This window comes from Scyliorhinus canicula, chromosome 3 (genome assembly GCF_902713615.1).
Source record: "Scyliorhinus canicula chromosome 3, sScyCan1.1, whole genome shotgun sequence".
NCBI lineage: Eukaryota > Metazoa > Chordata > Chondrichthyes > Carcharhiniformes > Scyliorhinidae > Scyliorhinus > Scyliorhinus canicula.
In genome coordinates this window covers 72,149,880-72,175,072 of record NC_052148.1, presented here as the reverse complement: position 1 = coordinate 72,175,072, position 25,193 = coordinate 72,149,880, and the positions used below count along the sequence as shown (strand labels likewise).

The window sequence follows — 25,193 nt, the reverse complement described above, 5'->3', positions numbered from 1 at the left end:
CCCATCTCGTGGTCACAGATGAAATGGACATTAAGGAAGTGGTATCCCTAGCAGTTCATGAATGGCACCGCATGACACCATGGAGTCCTCAGGGCCATGTGGGCGCAGTCGATCACACACTGCACCTGCGGCATGCCAGCTAAACTGGTGAAGCCCATGGCCCTTGCATCCTGGTGTGCTTGGTCCTGGTCCAAGTTTATATACATGTGGGCCCTCGCAAAAGGGGCATCGGTTACCTCCCTTATGCATTTGTGTGCAGCTGATGGGGAAATGCCATACAGGTCACCCGTGCGGCCCTAAAACAAGCCATTTGCGTAGAAGTTCAGAATGCCGGTAGCTTTAAGGGCCACGGGCGGTGGATGTCCTCCCATTCCATGTGGTGCCAGCTCTTGCAGAAAGTAACAAAGGTGGTCCACTGCTCCCTGGGACAGACACAGTCTTCTCCGACACTGACGCTCCGACATCTGCAGGTAGTGTGTCCAACACAGGAATACCCTTTGCCAGTGGTGACTCCTACGAGGCTCCATCATCTGTGTTGCTGCTCACAGAACAGCTACGGGCCCAGCCTCCCGCCCTCTGCAGGGTGCTGGTCATGGCCACATGTAACGGCACGTCAACATTGCTGCTGCTTCTCAACTGCTTTGAGTAGAAGAGTCCACTCAGTTGGCTCCATGAATCCCCAGACTCACACGCTGAAAAGAAGAGAACAGCAAGGTGAGCGCTGAGGATTTCTGACAGAGCCCAGAACTTTAGCCCTCCACATCTCTGGGACATCAACCCATGAGCGTCCCCCTTAGTGAATGGCTCTCCAGTATGCCTCTCACAATATAGCCACTTCCCCACAGTTGTCCCTCTCAACTCCACCTGGATGAAGTATGTGGACCCTTGAGAGTCTCAGTGGCACCTTACCCCTGACCATTCCCCATCTCCTGCCCTCCTCCAAAACCTGGTGTTAGATGAAAGGGCAGTTAAGTGGATGCATTGGACTAGCATCTGCATCCTCGCTGGGGACCTCAAAATCCCCCCCCCCCCCCCCCCCCCATCATGACCTTGAATGAGGTAAGTAATGATAGACATCACACCTTGCATAGGGGCACACATCAGTGTTATCTGTGTAATATTAATGCTAATATGAGGTTTGGAGTTCAATGTTTGGAACCAATGCTTCTAAAAGGTTTTGAGAGCTTGGCTTCTATCAGTGACAGTTCCATTTAGCTCTCCTGATTTATATGGCAAATTGACTGGTTAAGGAAGGTTGAGGGGGCTGATTAGGAAACTGGCTTACTCTTGTAGCAGACAATGCACAATACGTGTGAAGACTCAAATAACAATGTTCAGCTCTTGTCTACTATGTATGTACTGTGTACGTTCCCTTGGCCACAGAAAAATACTTTTCACTGTACTTCGGTACATGTAACACTAAATATCAATCAATCATCTCTGCACACTCAAGTCTAACTCAGTAACATATAATCTAGAAAATCAAGGGTGCTAACACCCAATCCCTGGGAAACTCCATTATCTACCTTCAACAGGCAGAATTTTATTGCACTCAACTTTCCCCATTTGCCATGGCACAATTGGAACCTGGGTCCTTGGAGTATTACCTTGGGTCTCTGAATGAATAGTCCAGTGACAATGACACTACACCATCACATCCCCACTATGCCACAGCCTCCCCTTCTTCCCATCTGCTGCAGTTATTGCACCTCTCTAATTTCATTGGAAATTCTCCCTATATCTTTCTCACTAGTTCTGGCCTAAAGAAGACACCCATTGATGCAATGATATTTCTATTGTTTCTTGGCTAAAAGTAAATAGATTATGTCCTTGATCTATCTGGATCCTCTCTCCAGATGTGTCATGTTATCCTTAATCAAAACTGTATCCTTCCCTATCCAGGAATATTTAGTACTCAGCCCTGTCCTTCTTTGAGCCAGGTCTCCGTTATAGCCACAGCATAATATTTCTACCTGCTGCTCATTAACTTTATTTACTGTAGTATGTGCATTTCATGCATGCACACTACTAGCTGTATTAGGTTGATGAGTCCAGACCAATGGTTCGAGCATTATCATCATGGGCAGGACGGTAGCACAAGTGGCTAGTGCTGTGGCTTCACAGCGCCAGGGTCCCAGGTTTGATTCCCCGCTGGGTCACTGTCTGTATGGAGTCTGCATGTTCTCCCCATGTCTGCGTGGGTTTCCTTTGGGAGCTCCGGTTTCCTCCCACAGTTCAAAGATGTGCAGACTAGGTGGATTGGCCATGCTAAATTGCCCTTAGTGTCCAAAAAAGGTTAGGAGGGGTTATGGGGATAGGGTGGAAGTGAGGGCTTAAGTGGGTCGGTGCAGACTCGATGGGCCGAATGGCCTCCTTCTGCACTGTATGTTCTATGTTATCACCAGAACCAATTCACTGAGAATTATGCTCAAAGATTTTTTTTAAATCTTTTTATTCTCCACATTTTCATCATACAAACATGAAAAGAGAAACAACCACAAAAACGGCTCTGTCAATATACAGTCTGAAACATCGACTCACACATTCCAAAAATAAGTTAAAAAACAGAAAAAACAAACCAAATCCCCCCGCTTCCCCCCCCCCCCCCAAGCTAGTGTTCAACGGCAACAAGTTCCCAAAAGTACATGATAAACAAACCCCATGAATTGTAGAACTCCTCCTTTGCCCCCCCCCCCCCCCCCCCCCCAGCTCAAATTTCACCTTCCCCAGTGTCAAAAATTCCAGTAGATCCCCCCACCACACACGCATGGCAAAGGGCGGAGAAGCTGACCTCCACCCCAGCAGGATCCGGCTCCGAGCAATCAGCGAGGCAAAGGCTAAAACATCTGCCCCCGAAATGATGCTCAAAGATGTGACCTTCTGGAACAAAAACAAGCAGACTTCATTGCCAGACAGTACAACCCGAGGCCGCAACTCAAGAGGGCAGCAGACCAACAGCTCGAGGCTGACACCCAAAAACAAATGATGGAAGATAAAAGACATGGTGGAAAGAGAAAAGTTGAGAGGTCTAGCAGCATGCTGATCATTTTTGAAGCCGCTAAGGTCATCAATAGACTAAAGTCAAAAGGGAATAAACTTCATTCATAGGATGGCGTTTCTCGTCTTAAAGGTGGCAACTGCATCTGCCAAAGAACACTTTGAATAACTTCACCGTGAATCCACAGTGGTAGCTAATATTCTCCAGGCTAACCCCAGTATCCTGTGGTAGAATTCATGGGAGAGCTGCAACAAGCAATCAAACAGATAAAAAATCAAAAGCTGCAGCTCTGGTGATATTCCAGCTAAGGCCTTTAAAGCTGATGGGCATTTGCTTACATCAGAACTCCTTGCATTCATCCTATGGATTAGGGAGAAAAAAATAACTCCCTGCCCGCCCCCAGCATCCAACCACCACCAACACCAACTTCAGGAATGTGACAGTTGAAACTATCTTCAAGAAGGGAGATAAATCATGCTGTGGTTAACCACAGTATTTCCCTCTTGCCCATAGCTGGGAAACTCCTGACATGCATTCTCCCAAATCTGACATGATTTTTGTCGGCAGACAAATCCAACAAAAATGTCAAATACAACACCAGGAACTTTTCATTGCATTCATTGATCTGGACAAAGCAATCGACTCAGAGAATCACCAGGCCCTGTGGATTGCATTCTAAATTTGATGTTCAATAATCTTCATCACAATCCTGCCATTACTTCATGATGATATGAGTTCAACTCTGTTGCGTGGGAGATTTGAAACAGACAACTAAAAAATCCGGACTGGGGTCAAGCAAGGCTACGGGATAGCTCCCATATTTGTTATTATCAACCTGATGTTGGCTATTCACCTCATCAAAGATCAACTTCCCTCTTAGCCATGTCTCTCAAAGGACCACCGTTGCTTCTGTTCAACTTTGCTTGTCTCAGCATCTCAGACTAACTTCCGTATTTCACCAACATTTATGAATGTAGTTAACAATGTGGTAATCACGGATAATCTCTTTCTTGTGATGTTGATTGAGGGATGGATATTGGCCAGGAAACCTGGGATAAACTACATGCTCTTCTTCAAAATAGTGCCATGTGTTGCTCGTTTTGCTAAGTGTGATTTACACTTAATTGCTCTATTTTATAACCTTGCTCTAGAGTCGCCAGGTATCTTTATGATACTACCATGAGATTCAAGTTCAAGTGCTGATCAATAACTCAATACACCAGTTAGTAAGGTTCAAATCAAAACACATTTATTATATACACAGTCAATCGCTACTCATGCATAAAATACTACAGAACTAGACTATTTCTACCACTAAAGGCCAATACTTAGCTTTGGAAAAGGAACCCACTGGGTCAGGGAACAATGGCCTCTCGTTCGATCCTGAGACTGCAGGCTTCCAGCTGGTATGGACTAAGGGTTAGGAGCGCCTATCTCGTAGCGTGCGTTGACTGGACACTTACTTGTTGGCGCAGCTGCTAGGCAGGTCTCTGTCAAGGGTTGTTTCGGGCTGCTGGGAGACCCTGCGAAGAAGACCGAATTTAACTTGGGGACTCTAATTTATAGTCCCCAAGGGCTTTGCGCCCTTTTGGGCGGACCCCATACCTGGTTCCAATTGATTGGACCATGTTCCAATCGATTGGTTTGATTTCCCCAATACTGGGGCTGTTCCCTGATCGCTGGGCGGTTCCTAAGTGTCCGTTGGCTTCTTTTGTGTTGGCTTCTGCTGGCGCCGAGGAGTCTGGCTTTGCCTCGATTACCTTAACTGTTGCTATTGTTCCCGGGGATCGCTCATCAATAGGCAGATGGTCGTCAGTTTCAGTGCTGTCTGCTTTCTGCGAGTTTTAATATACAAGAAGCTTGGCATTCTGCTTGTTTCCCTGTACCTGTCCATTTTTCCCTGCGTTCTTAGCGAATCTCCATTTTAAAGTCGGGAAGTGGCCAACCCAGGTGGCTACACATGGTTTCTCATATATCTGCCAAAGCAGGCAGATAGGACCTCTGTTTGATGTCTCATTTGAAAGGCGCCAACCCTGATAGTGCAGTGCTCCCTCAGTACTGCACTGGAGTGTCAGTCTTGAATTTACGTGCTCAAATCCTGGATTGGGACATGATCCAGAGTCGAGTGTAGGGCAGCACGGTAGCACAGTGGTTAGCACAGTTTGATCTTCTGACCTCTCCCTTCACTGCAATTTCTAGCTGTCTTGTTAAGTGTCTGGAGCAATGCATATTTCAATTTCCATCTTTGACTCTTCTCTTGATGATGTTGCAAAATACACATATTTTACAACATCATCAGATTCTTGTTAATTTTATATATCCTGCCTATTCATTGGTATGGTTATGAGAACAAGGTTTTAAAAAATGATTATATTTTGGACTGTCTTTTTTAAATTTAGGGTGAAACAGAATGCTCTGGAAAAGGTAGGATGGTGTACAATTGTATTGGGCTCTGCCCGGTCACAGGCCCGGTGATAGTTAACATGGAGCCCAGGTCAAGACTGACTGAAACACTAAGTGCCATATTTTACATCTGAACACAAAGAGAAAGGGAGCTGTTTTTGCTTTGTGTAGACTAACAGGCATTCTGATTGAAACACACGCTGGACACAGGGAGAGAGAGAGTGCGATGAAAGTAGCAGAGGTTGTGAGCAATAGGGAAAAACTGTTCTTTGCTAGCTACCAGGCAAAAAGCTGGTGGAAGCTGGTCCTCTGGTTAAAGAGAAGAAACCACCAGAGATTTTAAAACACTGAAAAATCCTGACAAGACCAGGAGATGGAATCACCAAAGTGGGCCTAGCTGCTGGAAGTTGATTCAGGAATTTTCAGAAGCATGAGGGACTGGGCAGTCCATGATCACTGGACATTACAACTCAACAAAATGGGGGGATGCAATCCCTTTGGAAACTGGGACTGACTCTGAAAATACTGCAGTTCTTTGAGGAGTATGCTGCAAAGTATAAATGCAGTGGGATGGTTTTGTGTGTGTTAAAATGCTGACAAGGGATGTATTTTCTGTAGTTTAGAGTATTACTTGCTTATGAAACAATGTTTAGTCGATGTTGATTTTTGTCTGTCTGTTATGGGTGGCACGGTAGCACAGTGATTAGCACTATTGCTTCACAGCGCAAGGGACTTGGGTTCGATTCCCGGCTTGGGTCACTGTCTGTGCGGAGTCTGCAGGTCCTCCCCATGTATGCATGGATTTCCTCCGGGTGCTCCGGTTTCCTCCCATATGTCTTTCCATGCTTGTTTGGTGAATTGGACATTTTGAATTCTCCCTCTGTGTACCCGAACAGGCTCTGGAGACTAGGAGATTTTCACAGTAACTTCATTGCAGTGTTAATGTAAGCCTACTTGTGACACTAAGAAAGATTATTGAAGTTAAAGTCTTAAAATTTGAAATCTTGTTGCACAATTCCTTCAAGTAGGCAACTGGGAATACAAATCTTTTGTTGAATGTGGGGATCGTAACAGTTTGAAGACATTTGAAGACATTAGTTCAAATAAGAATGTCACTCTGGGGACATTGCTTAATCTTAGGTGGATTGGCCATGCTAAAATTGCCTGTAGTGTCCTTAAAAGTAAGGTTAAGGGGGGGGGGGGGTGCGTGGGTTTGAGTAGGGTGATCATTGCTCGGCACAACATCGAGGGCCGAAGGGCCTGTTCTTTGCTGTACTGTTCTATGTTCTATGTTCTATGAACTGTTTCGATCATTATAAATAGCATCTATTTTCATCTGTAAATTCATTCTTCTAATCTCTGCCCCCCCCCCCCCCCCGCCACACACAAACACCCCGTCATTGACTCAACCGAACGCTAGAGGGCCCATAACCAAGGAAGCTCTTTAACAGTTGAGTCTGTGTAACTTTTGAGTTCCAGCAGTCGGTCTAATTTATCTGCTCCAGGAAAGCAAATCGTTACAAAATCATTTCGCAGCCTTGAAACAATAACTAATAAGACAACTTGGTAAGTAACAATTAGAAACCCACGGAGGAAATTGGTAAACTTATTTTAAGTGTTGACGATATTTATTATCTAAGCAAAGAACATGTTCAGCTAAAAGCAAAAAAAGTTGAGTTCATTCTGTTACATAATTACAACAATAGCAACCTAATATTTATCCACCATCCGCAGATATTACCGCCAGAAAGACGGGAGAAATAAGGAGGTGAAGCCACGATGAGGAGTGTCAGATGGATGCTGCTTCTCTTCTGTTTTATTCTAATAGCTTGCTTCGAAGGTAAGACGGATTTCTCTGTTCATACATTCAACTTCATGGAGGATGCGAAGTTTAAGATAAGCTTCCAGGACAGAAAACATTGCTCCCCGCATTGAAGTGAAATATTAGCAACTGTATGTGGTGGTAGTGGCCAACTGCAAGATCTTAGTGACAACGGTGAAACAAAATATAACATTCTATTAGGGTGAAGACGCCATAATAATTAGCCACAGATTGCTTAACTGGTAGAAAAGTACAGCATTTATTGCTTAGTGCGCCTATCGAAATTTATTTTGTGAAACAAATGTCTCTCTGTTCCTTCACTGGTTTAAAATTCGATGTACTGCCTCTCCTCAATTTTTCTCCAGACATCTATCTCTGCATTAATGTTCATCCGCCAGTGTGTGTCTGCCTATTTCAACAGTATATCCATTCCCTCCTGAAATCTACTATCATTTTCCTCATACATCCCCGGGTTTTGTCATTGCAAACATTTATATCGTACTCTATGCCCAATTGCCGTCATTGATATCAATCAAAAGCAGCGGTAATCCTAACAGGCAACTCCCGTTGGGCCGAAGGGCTTGTTCCCGCGCTGTACTGTTCTTTGATCTTTGATCACCTCCCTCCAGTCTAGAAAAAAAAGCTCAGTACTATTTTTATTCGTTCATGGGATGCTGTTGGCTAGGCCAGCATTTATTGTCCATCCTTAATTGCCCTTGAGAAGGTGGCAGTGAGCTGAACCCCTACAGTCCATGTGGTGTAGGTACGCCCACTATGCTGTTAGGGAGGGAGTTCCAGGATTTTGACCCAATGACAGTTAAGGAACCACAATATATTTCCAAGCTAGGATGGTGAGTGACTTGGAGGGGAACCTCCAGGTGATGGTGTCCCCATGTATCTGCTGCACTTGTCCTTCCAGTTGGGTTTGGAAGCTGCTGTCAAAGGAGCCTTGGTGAATTGCTGCTGTGCATCTTGCGGATGGTACATACTGGTGGTGGAAGAAATTACTACTGAAGTGCCAGTCAAGTGGGTTGCTTTGTCCTGCATGGTATCAAGCTTCTTGAGTGTTGGGGCTGCACTCATCCAGGCAAATGGAGAGTATTCCATTAGACTCCTGACTTGTACCTTGTAGCCATGATGTGGAGATGCCGGCGTTGGACTGATGTGGGCACATTAAGAAGTCTTACAACACCAGGATAAAGTCCAACAGATTTGTTTTGAATCTCTAACTTTCAGAGCGCAGCTTCATCAGGTGAAATCTCCATGAATATCCCCATTCACAATGATAGGGGGCAGGCGGGGGACAGGGGGGGGGGGGGTGGGCAGCACATCTGGGAAAAAGGCAAAGCTGAAGAATTTCTATCACCCTTCAGTCAGAAGGGCCAAGTGGATAATCCATCTCGGCCTCCTCTGGATGTCCTCAGCATCACAGATGCCAGTCTTCAGCCAATTTCATTCACTCCACATGATATCAAGAAACAGCTGAAGGCACTGGATACTGCAAAGGCTATGGGCCCTGATAATATTCCGACAATAGTACTGAAGATTTGTGCGCCCCTAGCCAAGCTGTTACAGAACAGCTACAACACTGGCATCTAGCCAGCAATGTGAAAAATTGCCCAGGTGATGCACGATCAATTGCACAAAGACTCAGATTGGGTACAACTGTGGCTTTATTGCAGTCGGATGCGTGGCCTCCTACTGCAGCTGGCGAAATGGCAGATCAATGGAGGACACGCATATTTATACAGCCTAGTGGGCGGAGCCAGCCGGCAGGGGCTACCAGCGAACCTGTAGTCCTACCTTACATCCCCTAATACAGGTGTACACAGTGGTTCACCACATTCACCCCCTGTTAAAAATGAGTCCGGTGGAGGTGGTGTGGAACAATATACAATGTTGTGATTTATGTACAGTGTCTTATAAAATTAGTGGGGAAGGAAAAAAAAATGTCCATTTTGACGGTCCTGTGCCCGTCAGAGGTTCAGTCGATCCGGTGCTTTGACGATTCACTGGGAGCTACATAACGGTGGCGGCGATGTTGGTGCTGGTGGTGCTGGTGTCACCGATGTCGGTGCTGGCGGTGCTGGTGCTGGCCTGCTGTCAGATGACCCTGGGAGCGTGCCGAAATCTTCTTCGTCCTCTTGCGTGGGCAGGGGAAGGAGGGATGGACCTGGTGGGGTTAATGCTGGGAGCGCCGGGGGAGGGGAGGGTGACACGTGGGTGGGGAAGTGTGTTTGGCTGGAACCTGACGGTGCCAGGTCCCGGAGGGAGACAGTATCTTGGTGGCCGTCGGGGAACTTCACGTAGGCATACTGGGGGTTGGCGTGGAGCAAGTGCACCCTGTCCACCAAGGAGTCCGGCTTGTGGAGTCAGACGTGCCTACGGAGCAGGACCGGTCCTGGAGCTGCGAGCCAAGTCGGGAGTGACACCCCGGATGTGGACTTCCTGGGGAAGGTAAAAACACGTTCATGGGGTGTGTTATTTGTGGCGGTGCACAGTAGTGACCGGATGGAGTGCAGTGCATCAAGGAGGACCTCCTGCCAGCGACAGGCTGGGAGGTTCCTGGACCGTAGGGCCAGCTGGACGGCCCTCCAAACTGCCCCATTCTCCCTCTCCATCTGCCCATTTCCCCGGGGGTTGTAGCTGGTCGTCCTGCTGGAGGTGATACCCCTGCTGAGCAGGAACTGACGCAGCTCATCACTCATGAATGAGGATCCCCTGTCACTGTAGATGTAGGCGGGGAAAATGAACAGAGCGAAGATTGTGTTGAGGGCTTTGATGACGGTGGTAGACGTCATATCGGGCCATGGGATGGCGAAGGGAAATCTGGAGTACTCATCGACCACACTGAGAATGTACGTGTTGTGGTCGGTGGAGGGGAGGGACCCTTTGAAATCAACGCTGAGGCATTCAAAGGGGCGGGAAGCCTTCACCAGGCGCGTACGGTCCAGCCAGTAGAAATGCGGCTTGCACTCCGCACAGACCTGGCAGTCTCTGGTGACTGTCCGTACTTCCTTGATGGAGTAGGGCAGGTTGCGAGGTGGTACAGTCATGTGATCCCCGGGTGACAAAGGCTGTCGTGCAGGGCCCAGAGTTGGTGTACTTGTGCGCTGGCACATGTACCTCGGGAGAGGGCATCTGGGAGCTCGTTGAGTTTGCCGGTGCCATAATCTCGTAATTATAGGTGGAGAGCTCGATTCTCCACCGCAAGATTTTATCATTTTTGATCTTGCCCCGCTGCGTGTTGTTGAACATGAAGGCTACCGACCGTTGGTCAGTGAGGAGAGTGAATCTCCTGCCGGCCAGGTAATGCCTCCAATGCCGCACAGCTTGAAAGATGGCTTGGGCCTCTTTTTCAACGGATGAGTGCCGAATTTCAGAGGCATGAATGGTGCGGGAAAAGAATGCCACGGGTCTGCCTGCCTGATTTAGAGTGGCGGCAAGGGCGACATCTGAAGCGTCGCTTTCTACTTGAAAGAGCAGTGTCTCTACTGCGTGCATCCTGGCCTTGGCTATGTCTGCTCTGATACGGGCGAAGGCATGTTGTGCCTCGGCCGTGAGGGGAAATTGAGTGGACTGTATGAGTGGGCGGGCCTTGTCCGCATAATTTGGGACCCACTGGGCGTAGTACGAAAAAAACCCCAGCAGCGTTTGAGGGCCTTGGGGCAGTGGGGGAGGGGGAGCTCCATGAGGGGGAGCATGCGGTCGGGATCGGGCCCCAGAAGTCCGTTCTGGACTACATAGCCGAGGATGGCTAAGCGGGTCATGCTGAACACACACTTCTCTTTATTATACCTAAGGTTGAGAAGAGTGGCGGTGCGGAGGAATTTTGCGAGGTTGGCATCGTGGTCCTGCTGGTCATGGCCGCAGATGGTGACATTATCTAAGTACGGAAACGTGGCCTGCAAACCGTACCGGTCGACCATTCGGTCCATCTCCCTTTGGAAGACCGAGACCCCGTTAGTGACGCCAAAGGGAACCCTAAGAAAGTGATAGAGCCGACCGTCCGCCTCGAAGGCGGTGTATGGACGGTCCGATTTACGGATGGGGAGCTGGTGGTAGGCGGATTTCAGGTCAATTGTTGAGAAGACCCGATACTGCGCAATCTGATTGTCCATATCAGATATGCGAGGGAGGGGGTACGCGTTGAGCTGCGTGTACCGATTGATGGTCTGGCTGTAGTCCACAAGCATTGTGTGTCTCTCCCCCGTTTTTACTACTACCACTTGGGCTCTCCTGGGGCTATTGCTGGCCTCGATGATACCCTCCCGAAGCAGCCGCTGGACCTCGGACCTGATGAAGGCCTTGTCCTGGGCACTGTACCGTCTGATCCTGGTGGCAACGGGTTTGCAATCCGAAGTTAGATTGGCAAAGAGGGAGGGGGGGTCAACCTTGAGGGTCGCGAGGCCGCAAACGGTGAGTGGAGGTAGGGGCCTGCCGAATGTGAGGGTGAGGCTCTGGAGATTGCACTGGAAATCCAGGCCCAGCAATAGTGCAGCGCAGAGGTTGGGGAGGACGTAGAGACGGAAACCGCTGAATTCTACGCCCTGGACTGTGAGAGTGACCGTACAGAATCCTCGGATCGGGACAGAGTGGGATCCGGAGGCCAGGGAGATGCGTTGATTGGCGGGGTGAACCGCGAGGGAGCAGCGCCTTACCGTATCCAGGTGTATGAAGCTTTCGGTGCTCCCAGAGTCCAGCAGGCAAGAGGTCACATGGCTGTTGATTTTCATCGTTGTCGAAGCGGTGGCCAGGTTGTGTGGACAAGACTGGTCTAGCGTCATTGAGGCGACCTGCGTGTGGTCGTCAGAGGTTTCGGATGGTGAGCGTCGGCGACCCAGATTGTGGGATGTAGTTGGCATTCCAGCCACGTGGGGAAGACAAGATGGCGGCGTCCGGAGGTCCTGTGGGGAACAAAATGGCGGCACCCATGGGGCGCACATTGCGGGGATGGGACAAGATGGCAGCGCCCATGGGACACACGTTGGTGGCGCTGGGCAATATGGCGGCGCCCATGGGCCACACGTGGACTGAGGGGGAGGAGATGGCGGCGTCCACTGGCCGCATGTGGACCCGGGAGGAGAAGATGGCGGCGCCCATTGCGCGTTTGGCAGGGGGGAGGGGGCGATAGCGGCGACTGCGCAGGCCTGGCACACTGCTGCGACGTGGCCCTCTTTGCTTCAGGAGTTGCAAATGGCGGCACGGGCCAGACAGCGTTGGCGGGGGTGCTTCTGTTGGCCGCAGAAGTAGCAGCGGGGACCCCCGGGTGCGCAAATTGGTGTGCGGCGCAGGCGTACTGGCTAGGCCGGGCCCCTGCTGGGGGGGTCATTTGCGGGGTCCAGGAGGGGTAGGATGGGTGGGCCGCGCGGCGAGGAGGGTAGGCCTGGACATTACGGGATGCGACTGTCATGGAGAGCGCTAAAGTGTTTGTCTCCGCTAGGTCGTGCCTAACCCTTCCAGCAGTCATTGTCGGATGGGGTCCGATGCAATCCCCGTTACGAACGCATCGCACATGAGGAGATTAGAATGTTCGGTGGCCGTAACGGCCTGACAGTCACAGTCCCGGACGAGTGAGATTAGGGTCCGCCAGATGTCTTCGATGGACTCACCAGGAAGTTGAGAGCGAGTGCGAGTACGTGCCTGGCGAAGGTCGTGTTCGCTTTCTGCGCGTAGTTTTCTTTTAGGAGTGCCATCGCTTCCGCGTAACTCGGGGCATCCTGGATCAACAGGAACACGCTTGAGCTCAACCTGGAATACAAGATCTGTATCTTCTGAGCCTCCATCGGCGTGGGGGTCGCTGCGTTGATGTAAGCCTCAAAACAAGCTAGCCAGTGATTGAAGTCCTTTCTGGTGTTGGGCGAGTGCGGATCCAGCTGCAGGCGATCTGGTTTGATTCTGACATCCATTCTGTTGAAAATCTGACTGCAATAAATTGATGCACGATCAATTGCACAAAGACTCAGATTGGGTACAACTGTGGCCTTATCGCGGTCAGATGCGTGGCCTCCTGCTGCAGCTGGCGAAATGGCAGATCAATGGAGGACATGCATACTTATACAGCTCCTAGTGGGCGGAGCCAGCCGGCAGAGGCTACTGGCGAACCTGTAGTACAGGTCCTATCTTACATCCCCTAATACAGGTGTACACAGTGGTTCACCACACCAGGTATATCATGTACACAAGAAAGAGGACAAATGCAAACCAGCCAACTACTGCCCCATCAGCCTACCCTTGATCATCAGTAAAGTGATGAAAGGAGTCGTCAACAGTGCTATCAAACAGCACTTACTCAGCAATAACCTGTTACTGACTCTTAGTGTGGTTCCGCCAGGGTCACTCAGCTTCTGACGTCATTCAATCCTGGCCCTGGGTCACTGTTCATGTGGAGTTTATACATTCTCCCCGTGTCTGCATAGGTCTCACCCCCACAACCCAAAGATGTGCAGGGTAGGTGGATTGACCATGCTAAATTGCCCCTTAATTGGAAAAAAAAAAATTGGGCACTCTAAAATTAAAAAAAAAGACATGTGGGATACATGCCTTTATTAGCCTAGGCATAGAATATAAGAGCAGGGAGGTCTTGATGGAGCTGTATAAAATGCTCACAGAAGTCAGAGAGTGGGGACAAAGGAGTCTTTTTCTGGATGGCAGCCGGTGACTAGTGGTGTGCCTCAAGGGTCTGTGCTGGGACCACAACTTTTCACAATATAGATTAATGATCTGGAAGAAGGAACTGAAGGCACTGTTGCTAATTTTGCAGATGATACAAAGATCTGTAGAAGGATAGGTAGTATTGAGGAAGCAAGAGGGCTGCAGAAGGATCTGGACAGGCTAGGAGAGTGGGCAATGAAGTGGCAAATTAAATACAATGCGGAAAAATGTGAGGTTATGCACTTGGAAGGAGGAATTTAGACATAGACTATTTTATAAATGGGGAAATGCTTAGGAAATCAGAAGCACAAAGGGACTTAGGAATACTTGTTTATGATTCTCTTAAGGTTAATGTACAGGTTCAGTCGGTAATTATGAAGACAGATGTAATGTTACCATTCATAGATTATCATAGAATTTACAGCGCAGAAGGAAGCCATTCGGCCCATCGAGTCTGCACCGGCTCTTGGAAAGAGCACACTATCCAAGGTCAACACCTCCACCCTACCCCCATAACCCAGTAACCCCACCCAACACCAAGGGCAATTTTGGACACTAAGGGCAATTTATCACGGCCAATCCAGCCTAACCTGCACATCTTTGGACTGTGGGAGGAAAGCGGATGCACCCGGAGGTAACCCACGCACACACGGGGAGGATGTGCAGACTCCGCACAGACAGTGACCCAAGCCGGGAATCGAACCTGGGACCCTGGAGCTGTGAAGCCATTGTGCTAACCACAATGCTACCGTGCTGCCCTACATTCATGTAGAATACAAGACCAGGTTGTACCTCTGAGGCTGTATAAGGCTCTGGTCAGATCCCATTTGAAGTGTTGTGAGCAGTTTTGGGCCCCATATCTAAGGAAGGATGTGCTGGCCTTGCAAAGGGTCCAGAGGAGGTTCACAAGAATGATCCCTGGAATGAAGAACTTGTCATATGAGGAACGTTTGAGGACTCTGGGTTTGTACTCATTGGAGTTTAGAAGGATGAGGGGGGATCTTATTGAAACTTACAGGATACTGCGAGGCCTGGATAGAGTGGACATGGAGAGGATGTTTCCACTTGTAGGAAAATCTAGAACCAGACGATACCATCTCAGAATAAAGGGACGATCCTTTAAAACAGAGATGAGGAGAAATTTCTTCAGCCAGAGGGTGGTGAATCTGTGGAACTCTTTGCCGCAGAAGGCTGTGGAGGCCAAATCACTGAGTGTCTTTAAGACAGAGATAGATAGGTTCTTGATTAATAAGGGGATCAATGTTATGGGGAGAAGGCAGGAGAATGGGGATGAGAAAAATATCAGCCATGATTGAATGGCGGAGCAGACTCGATGGGCTGAGTGGCCTAATTCTGCTCCTATGTCTTATGGTCTTATGGTCATTAGGCCACAGCTAGAGTATAGTGTGCAGCTCTACTCCCCACTCTATAGGAAGGATGTGATTGCACTCGAAAGGGTGCAGAGGAGATTCACCAAGATGTTGCCTGGGCAGGAGCGTTTCAGCTATGAAGAGATGCTAGCCAGGCTGGGGTTGTTTTCCTTAGAGCAGCGAAGGCTGAAGTGGAACCTGATTGAGGTGTACAAAATTATGGTGGTCGTAGATAGGGGAGATAGGAATACATTTTTCCCCTTAGTAGAGGGGTCAATAACCCGAGGGCATAGATTTAAGACTAACTCGCCTCCTGACTCCTCAAAACCTGTCCACAATGGATGGAATACTCTCCACTTGCCTGGATGAGTGCAGCTCCAACAACACTCAAGAAGCTCAACACCATCCAGGACAAAGCAGCCCGCTTGATTGGCACCCCATCCACAAACATTCACTCCCCCCACCACCGACAAACCGTGGCAGCTGTGATACCATCTACAAGGTGCACTGCAAAAACTCACCAAGGCTCCTTAGGCAGCACCTTCCAAACTCCCAACCACTAACATCTGGAAAGGCAAGGGCAGCAGATACATAGGAACACCATCACCTGGAGGTTCCCCTCCAAGCCACTCACCACCCCGACTTGGAAATATATTGCCGTTCCTTCACTGTCGCTGGGTCAATATCTTGGAACTCCCTCCGTAATAGCACAATGGATGTACCTGCGCCACATGTACTGCAGCAGTTCAAGAAGGCCCTCAATCACTACCTCAATTAATGCTGGCCTGGCCAGCGAAACCCACATCCCGTAAATTATTTTTTTTAAATGTTCATCTGGGCATAATCATTTTGATGACATGAAAATAAATTGTGTATTTCAGAAGATAAGGAAGCACAAAATTTGATAAATTGTTCATCAAGCTCATGAATTCCTTCAGAATGTAGCTACTTTGCAACATTACAAAATGGAAGTGAATAATTATGTATGCAGATTTTAGCCACGTGTATATTTAATGCTTCAAACAATCCTCCATGATGTATATTTTTATTTATGCCATTATACTTTGTTATTAAATATTCCAGGCTTCAACATCAAGAATGTTCATCTAGATAAATGTATCCGTGCAAACAATGAGAACAATAGAATATCTCTCACTGAATGCAACCCAGATTCTGAACAGCAGCAGTGGAGATGGGATTCCCGCCTAAATTCAATAGTCAGCCTTAAAACTGAGCGATGTCTGACTGTTCATAAAACGAATGAATTTGGAACCGTGAAACTGGCGCCTTGTGCCAATGATCACCCTCAGGCGTGGACGTGCAGCAAACGGGGTCATTTAACTCTTGAAGGCTTCAGTTTGCATCTCAACGTAAAGCACAAAACGAACAAAGTCCACGTCTCACATGAAAAAGGCAAATTGAGCAAATGGCGAACCTTCAAAGATAAAATCATCTGTACCGAGGCTAATCATATTTGGCAACATGAAGGTACTACAGAAAGTTTAGTCTCACATCCATTTGTGATGCCAAGTAAGTTTCAGTATTAACAGAATTCTGATAAACCATTGGAGTCATGTACAGTCATTGCTTCATCTCTGTTCTATGTTCAAATTACATGTTGATTTTCAGCTAACCAAAGAATTCCAACCCAACTACCAGACATTGGGCATGATTTAACGAAACAAAAACATAATGTTTAGGTGTGTTTAGCGGGCTGTTTCTTAGCATCTGCAGCACTGAGAATGACACTGCTACTTAATTACATTTTGCTGGGGTTTTTTGGCCTTGCCGATGAACGTCCCACCAAGGCTGCACTTACCCAGTTTCTGCACTGACAAGCTCAGCTCGACAGTGCAGGAAGATTATTCGTGGATCGCGGCACCATTTTTAAATGCCACCCCAATCTTTTTTTTTTTAAGTTTAGAGTGCCCAATTGATTTTTTCCAATTAAGGGGCAATTTAGCGTGGCCAATCCACCTACCCTGCACATACGAACATAAGAACTAGGAGCAGGAGTAGGCCATCTGGCCCCTCGAGCCTGCTCCGCCATTCAATTAGATCATGGCTGATCTTTTGTGGACTCAGCTCCACTTTCCGGCCCGAACACCATAACCCTTAATCCCTTTATTCTTCAAAAAACTATCTATCTTTACCTTAAAAACATGTAATGAAGGAGCCTCAACTGCTTCACTGGGCAAGGAATTCCACAGATTCACAACCCTTTGGGTGAAGAAGTTCCTCCTGAACTCAGTCCTAAATCTACTTCCCCTTATTTTGAGGCTATGTCCCCTAGTTCTGCTGTCACCCGCCAGTGGAAACAACCTGCCCGCATCTATCCTATCTATTCCCTTCATAATTTTAAATGTTTCTATAAGATCCCCCCTCATCCTTCTAAATTCCAATGAGTACAGTCCCAGTCTACTCAACCTCTCCTCGTAATCCAACCCCTTCAGCTCTGGGATTAACCTAGTGAATCTCCTCTGCACACCCTCCAGCGCCAGTACGTCCTTTCTCAAGTAAGGAGACCATCTTTGGGTTGTGGGTACGAAACCCATGCAAATACGGGGAGAATGTGCAAACTCCACTCGGACAGTGACCTAGAGCCGAGATCGAACCTGGGACCTCGGGGCCGTGATGCAGCAGTGCTAACCACTGCACCATTGTGCTGCCCTGTCCTGATCTTTTGACCCTTCTCAGCCACCCCACCGCGACCTCCAGACCCACTCACCTCTTAGGGTGTTCCCGAGTCCTGCCCTCACTCCGCCACTTAAGGGCAAAGCACTCCCAGGCCTGATCCCTGACACGGGCAACCTGGCACCTTGACACTGTCAGGCAGGTACCATGTCAGTGCCCCTGCCAGCCTAGCAGTGCCACCCAGACACCCTTTTTGTGCCAGTGTGGCACTGCCAGGGTGCCCAGGTAACAGTGCCAAAGTGCCAGGCTGGCATTGCCAAGGTGCCCATGTGCCAACGGGAGTACCAGGATACCACCCTGCCAGAGCCTAACCACCTGGGGGTCTCTGATAGCCTGAGCGACCCCCGCAAGTGTCGCACACACCTGTGTGGTGAATCATAATCCTAGTAATTCACACTGTTATATTATAGGTGTTGTGTCTTTGTAAGCTCGGTATACAAGCAGTTGCGCGGCTCTGCCCATAGGGGGAGATGAGGAGTTTGTACTGGGCTCCACCCTTGGCTCCGCCCATGGCTCTGCCCATGGCTCCTCCCACTAACTGGAAGTATAAAGATCTGCAGTTGTGAGCCTGCTGCCAGTTCAGCTCGTTGCAGGCAGGCTCAGTTGTAAGACTATTAAAACACTGTTCACTTCCAACCACGTGTCTTGTGAATTGATGGTCTCATCAACCTGGTCCATGTTTGTGGAAAGCAGTGCTAAATGGCACCCTGGCGAGATCTCCCAGGTACGGTCATTAGTTTCTGGGCCCCGGGAGAATGTGACGCAGACATAATTAAATGAGCCTAATGACTCAATAAAATATGTTAATCTGGATCTCGTCCTCGCTGGGCGAGATCCAGATCGTGATGTCTTGTGAGGTATTTTGAGTGTCGCGAATCTTGCGAGAGGCCTCTCGCGACATTCAGCGGCATGGGCGCGTCACCAAGTCGGGCGCAATGAGGCCTTTAAATTGAGCCCATCATGACGTACTCCCTTCATGGATGCTCCAGACCCATGGAGTATTTCCAGCATTTTATGATTTTGATTATAGATTTCCAGCATCCGCATTATTATATTTTTGTGTCATAACATTCAAATTGTTTCCTGTACAGTTCTCTAGACTAATGTCAACAAATTGCATATAATACCTATTATTCAGTTACTATTTCAGAGAATTTTAACCTGGTTTGTTTTAAGATTTATGGAAAATGTTCTGACAGCAAATTTAACATTATTTGTAAAGTTTCTGAGGTAGAGCTTGCTAACAACAAAATTATATCTCTCAAGCTCACTTTTTTCGTTTTATTGTATTAAAACTGTTGAGATGCTGGTTTGGGCACAGTAAGAAGTCTTACAACTCCAGGTTAAAGTCCAACAGGTTTGTTTCGAATCACTAGCTTTCGGAGCACTGCTCCTTCCTCAGGGAAGAGGTGGGTTCCACAACCCCATATATAGACAAAATCAATGATGCAAGATGATACTTTCAATGCGAGTCTTTGCAGAGAATTAAGTCTTTACAGGTCCAGACAGAGCGACTGGAGAGAGGGATAATCACAGGTTAAAGAGATGTGGATTGTCTCAAGCCAGGAAAGTTGGTAGGATTTTGCAAGCGCAGGCAAGATGGTGAGGGTGAATGTAATGAGACATGAATCCAAGTTCCCTGTTAAGGCTGTACTCATGTGTTCACAACATGGCTCTTGGTTTCTGCTCGGCAATTCTGGCATTATCACGCATTCTGGAGGCTGCCTTGGAGATCGCTTACGCGAAGATCAGAGGCTGACTGTCCTTGACTGCTGAAGTGTTCCCTGACTGGAAGGGAACATTCCTGCCTGGCGATTGTTGTGCGATGTCCGTTCATCCGTTGTCGCAGCGTCTGCATGGTCTCACCAATGTACCACGCCTCCGGACATTCTTCCCTGCAGTGTATGAGGTAGACAACGTTGGTCGAGTCGCACGAGTATGCACCACGTACCTAGTGAGTGGTATTCTCGTGCATAATGGTGGTACCCATGTCGATTATCTGGCACGCCTTGCAGAGGTTGCCATGGCAGGGTTGTGTGGTGTCGTGGTTGCTGTTCTCCCGAAGGCTGGGTAGTTTGCTGCAAACAGTGGTCTGTTTGTGATTGCTCGGTTGTTTGAAGGCAAGTAGTCGGGGTGTGGGGATAGCCTTGGCAAGATGTTCATTTTCATCGATGATGTGTTAACTCAACATCTAGGTTCAACGATAGGGTACTGGGACAGTAGCAGCAGCAACCCGGGGGGGGGACGTTGATTATGTTGGCTTATTTTATTTAAATTTGATTTATTTAATTTTAATTTATGGTTAAGTTCTCTTGTTGGGGGGGGGGGGGAGTGTAATACATGTGATGTTACGGTATGGGGGGAATTGTGGGTGTTATGGGGCTGTTAGTTGCATATTACTGCTTGTTGCTATACTTGTTGTTATATTTTTATATTTTCTGTAAAAAAATTCCAATAAAAATTATTTAAAAAAAAAACTCAACATCTGGGGTGCAATCCCCCCCCCCCCCCCCCCCCCCCCCCCCCCCCCACCCACGGCGGGTGGGAGAATCTTGGGAGCACTGGGCGAGTCCCGCCACGCTGCCCCTGCACCCGCACGCGATTCTCCCACCCCCCCAAAATGGCACGCCGAGATTTACAGCAGGCCGCTCGGAGAATCGTCACTCGCCGTTTGTAACAGGCGAGCGGCGATTCTCCAGCCCAGACGGGCCGAGCGGCCTGCCCAATACGACGTGTTCAAGCCGGCGCCAACCACACCTGGTCACTGCCGGCGTGAACAGCGCGCGAGCGCTGCGGAGGCGGCCTGTGGGAGGTGGAGGGAGGATCGAGCAGCGGGGGGCGCTTAAAAGGGGTCTGGCCCGCGATCGGTACCCACCGATCGGCGGGCCGGCCTCTCTGAGAGATGCACTCCTTTCCTCCGCCGCCTCGCAAGATCACTCCTCCATTTCATGTGGGCGCCCGCGGGGAGGTCGGCAACCGCGCATGCGCGGGGGACGTCATTTATGTGGTGTTGGCCGCATAATATACGCGGCGCCGCTTTTATGCGGTGTCAAGGCCTGGCGCGCGTAAATGACGCGGCGCCGCTCCTAGCCCCCCCGGGGATGGGAGAATAGGGGGTGAGGAGCGGCCTCCGACGCCGGAGTGAAACACTCCGGTTTTCATTCTGGCGTCGGCACTTAGTCTCCCTTTGGGAGAATCCCGCCCCTGACATGTGGGAGACTTTCAAATGACAGTTGAAAGGAATTCAGGACCAGCATGTTCCTGTGAGAAAGAAGGATAAATATGAAAATTTTGGGAACCTTGGATAACGAGAGATATTGTAGGCCTTGCGGACGAAAAAGGAGGCATTTGTCAGGGCTAGAAGGCTGGGAACAGACAAAGCCTGTGTGGAATATAAGGAAAGTAGGAAGGAACTTAAGCAAGGAGTCAGGAGGGCTAGAAGGGGTAACAAAAAGTCACTGGAAAATAGGGTTCAGCAAAATCCCAAGGCTTTTTACATGTACATAAAAAGCAAGAGGGTATCCAGATAAACGGTTGGCCCACTGAAGGGTGAGGTACTAAATGAATACTTTGCATCAGTATTCACCAAAGAGAAGGAATTGGTGGATGTTGAGTCTGGAGAAGGGTGTGTAGATAGCCTGGGTCACATTGAGATCCAAAAAGTCGAGGTGTTGGACGTCTTGAAAAATATTAAGGTGGATATGTCCCCTGGGCCTGATGGGATCTATCCCAGAATACTGAAGGAGGCAAGAGAGGAAACTGCTGAGGCCTTGACAGAAATCTTTGGATCCTCACTGCCTTCAGGTGATGTCCCAGAGGACTGGAGAATAGCCAATGTTGTTCCTTTGTTTAAGAAGGGTAGCAAGGATAATCCAGGGAACTACAGGCCGGTGAGCCTTACGTCAGTGGTAGGGAAATTACTGGAGAGAATTCTTTGAGACAGGATCTACTTCCATTTGGAAGCAAGTGGCGTATTAGCGAGAGGCAGCATGGTTTTGTGAAGGGGAGGTCGTGTCTCACTAACTTGATAGAGTTTTTCGAGGAGGTCACAAATACGATTGATGTAGGTAGGGCAGTGGATGTTGTCTATAGGGACTTCACTAAGGACTTTGACAAGGTCGCTCATGGCAGACTGGTACTAAAGGTGAAGTCACATGGGATCAGAGGTGAGCTGGCAAGATGGATACAGAACTGGTTAGGCCATAGAAGGCAGAGAGTAGTAATGGAAGGGTGCTTTTCTGATTGGAGGGCTGTGACTAGTGGTGTTCCGCAGGGATCAGTGCTGGGACCTTTGCTGTTTGTAGTATATATAAATGATTTGGAGGAAAATGTAAATGGTCTGATTAGTAAGTTTGCGGACGACACAAAGGTTGGTGGAATTGCGGATAGTGATGAAGACTGCCAGAGGATACGTCAGGACTTAGATCGTTTGGAGACTTGGGCGGCGAGGTGGCAGATAGAGTTTAATCCAGACAAATGTGAGGTCTAATGCAGGTAGGGAATATACAGTGAATGGTAGAACCCTCAAGAGTATCGATAGTCAGAAAGACCTTGGTGTACAGGTCCACTGAAAGGGGCAACACAGGTGGAGAAGGTAGTCAAGAAGGCATACGGCATGCTTGCCTTCATTGGCCGTGGCATTGAGTATAAGAATTGGCAAGTCATGTTGCAGCTGTAGAACTTTAGTTAGGCCACACTTGGATTATATTGTTCAATTCTGGTCACCACACTACCAGAAGGATGTGGAAGCTTTAGAGAGGGGGCAAAAGAGATTTACCAGGATGTTGCCTGGTATGGAGGGTATTAGCTATGAGGAGAAGTTGAATAAACTTGATTTGTTCTCACTGGAACAAAGGAGGTTGAGGGGCGACCTGATAGAGGTCCACAAAATTATGAGGGGCATAGACAGAGTGGATAGTCAGAGACTTTTTCCCAGTGTAGAGGAGTTAATTACTTGGGGGCATAGGTTTAAGGTGCGAGGGGCAAGGTATAGAGTAGATGTACGAGGCAGGTTTTTTACACAGAGGGTAGTGGGTGCCTGGAACTTCCTGCCGGAGGAGGTGGAGGAAGCAGGGACGATAGTGAGTTTTGAGGGGCATCTTGACAAATACATGAATAGGATGGGAATAGAGGGATATACGGAAGTGTAGAAGATTTTAGTTTAGACGGGCAGCATGGTCGGCGCAGGCTTGGAGGGCTGAAGGGCCTGTTCCTGTGCTGTACTTTTCTTTGTTCTTTGTTCTTTGTTAAAGGCTGCAAAGAAGCTGTTTCTCTGCTCCAGGGAAGTACTGGACGACGAAGCGTACTCTGTCGATTGTGTCCCGTGGTTTGTCTTCTGAGGAAGTCAGTGTGGTTTTTTACTGTGGCGCTTTGGAGCTGTCGGTCGATCAGTTGAGCACCATATCCCGTTCTTACGAGGGTGTCTTTCAGAATCTGGAGATGTCTGTTATGTTCCTCCTTGTCTGAGCAGATACTGTGTTTATGGAGGATTCAATAGGAAAGTCCGTTGACCAGAAAACCTCCCACTGTCGTGAAATACATATAGGGCGTGGGAAATCCTTCCCATTATATAAACACCAGTTTTTGATGTTCAGCAAATTCAATATTTTTAAAAATAAGTTTAAAGTACCCAATTATTTTTTTTCAACTATGGGGAAATTTAGTGTGGCCAATCGACCTATCCTGCACATCTTTTGGTTGTGGGGACGAGACCCACGCAAACATGGGGAGAATGTGCAAACTCCACACAGACAGTGACTCGGAGCCGGGATTGAACCTGGGTCCTCAGTACCGCGGGCAGCAGTGCTAGCCACCGTGCCGGCCTGCAAATTCAATATGAAACAGAAAGAGAACTAAAGAGAGGGAAAGAAAAATTATAAGATAGAAGGAAGATCCAGTTTAACACAATGTAAAAAGATTTAAGTTTTACATTCTTTGACAAAAATAAATTTTAAAATAATTTGCTCTAATGATTAAAACATGAAGGTATGCGATTGCATAGTTAATATGCAGTGCCATAGAGGACAATTGACAATAACTGACACATATCCTGTTGTTAAAAGGGTGCACAGAATGTCCTTGAAGAGATCCTTGAAGGACAAGTATGTAAGATTGTCAAGATGCCATTTATTAGTTGAGGCATTGAGCTGGGAATGTATGCTGGAACTGTATAAAGCACTAGTTAGGGCATTGCTGCAGTGCTGTGTGCAGTTATGATCACTAGACTGTGGAAAGGTGTGATTGCACAAGAGAATCTACAGAGAACTATTACGAGGATGTCACCTGGACCCAGATTTTTGGTTATGGGGAAAGATTGAACAGATAGGATTTTCTTTGGAACAGAGGACGTTGAGATGAAACCAAATTGAATTGTATAAGATAGAAAGGCCCTATTCTCCATGGTTGAGAGCTCCAAAACCAAGGGGGGTAGTGTTAGGGTAAGAGGTTTAGAGGTGATTCGAAGGGAAGTTCTTTTCACCCAGAGGGTGGTGAGGATCTGGAACCTGCTGCCTAAAAGGTGGTTGAGGCTGAAATCCCCATAACATTTAAAAGTATCTAAGTTTGTGTTTACAGGGCTATGGACTAAGAGCTGGAAAGTGGGATTTGGCTGGATGACTATTTGTTGGCAGGTGTGGACACAATGGGCCGAATGGTCCCCATTTGTGCTGTAAATTTCTGATTTCTAAAAGAAAAACAACAAGTGCAATTCAGTTCACCATTATTTTGAAAGCAAAGTCTGGCCTTTTTTAGATGGATAATGTGGTGTTGACAGAAGTAACTTTTTTCAAGTTGCCATTGACCAAATGTTTCCTCTTCTATACATGTATGTTGAGATTTCTTCACAGTATGGATTTGTTTCTGGTGTAACCAGTATAGTCTCGATGAAAAACAAGTATGCTGTGGACGTTCGGATTTGATTTTTGTTTGCTTGTTACTAAAGCCTCTGTCGCTTTATTAGACCCACTCTTTGTCCTATTCTGTTGTTGCTATGGAGAAAGCACATTCTCTTGAAGCATTTCTCCGATGAATACCCTCTGCTGATTAACAATGAAGTTCCATTTAACCCTGCGATGGCTGCACTAACAATTTTCCAATGAAGAATATTTTGGTTTTCATACCTTTTCAAAATTTATAATCTTTGGAAACAGTGAACCGCAGGTTGAAATGTGGATGCCATAACCAAGTGGAAATGTGTGAAAGCTACTCCAGTGTTATCCCAAAGAATCTTCATGTATTAAAATGTACGACTTGC

At 47.9% G+C, this 25,193-nt stretch overlaps 1 protein-coding gene across 4 annotated transcripts in view; it reads left to right on the top strand.

Moving 5' to 3' along the window:
• The first annotated feature begins 6,846 nt into the window (after window positions 1-6,846).
• LOC119962721 overlaps window positions 6,847-25,193 on the top strand; it is a 113,741-nt gene continuing 95,394 nt past the window's right edge. For 3 of the 4 annotated variants that reach the window (XM_038790699.1, XM_038790701.1, XM_038790702.1), the window contains exons 1-3: window positions 6,847-6,967; window positions 7,136-7,241; window positions 16,331-16,777. In XM_038790699.1, the coding sequence (XP_038646627.1) occupies window positions 7,181-7,241; window positions 16,331-16,777 (508 nt within the window). In that variant the 5' untranslated portion in view covers window positions 6,847-6,967; window positions 7,136-7,180. The remainder of the gene's footprint in view (window positions 6,968-7,135; window positions 7,242-16,330; window positions 16,778-25,193) is intronic. The other variant, XM_038790700.1, reaches the window with a different exon arrangement.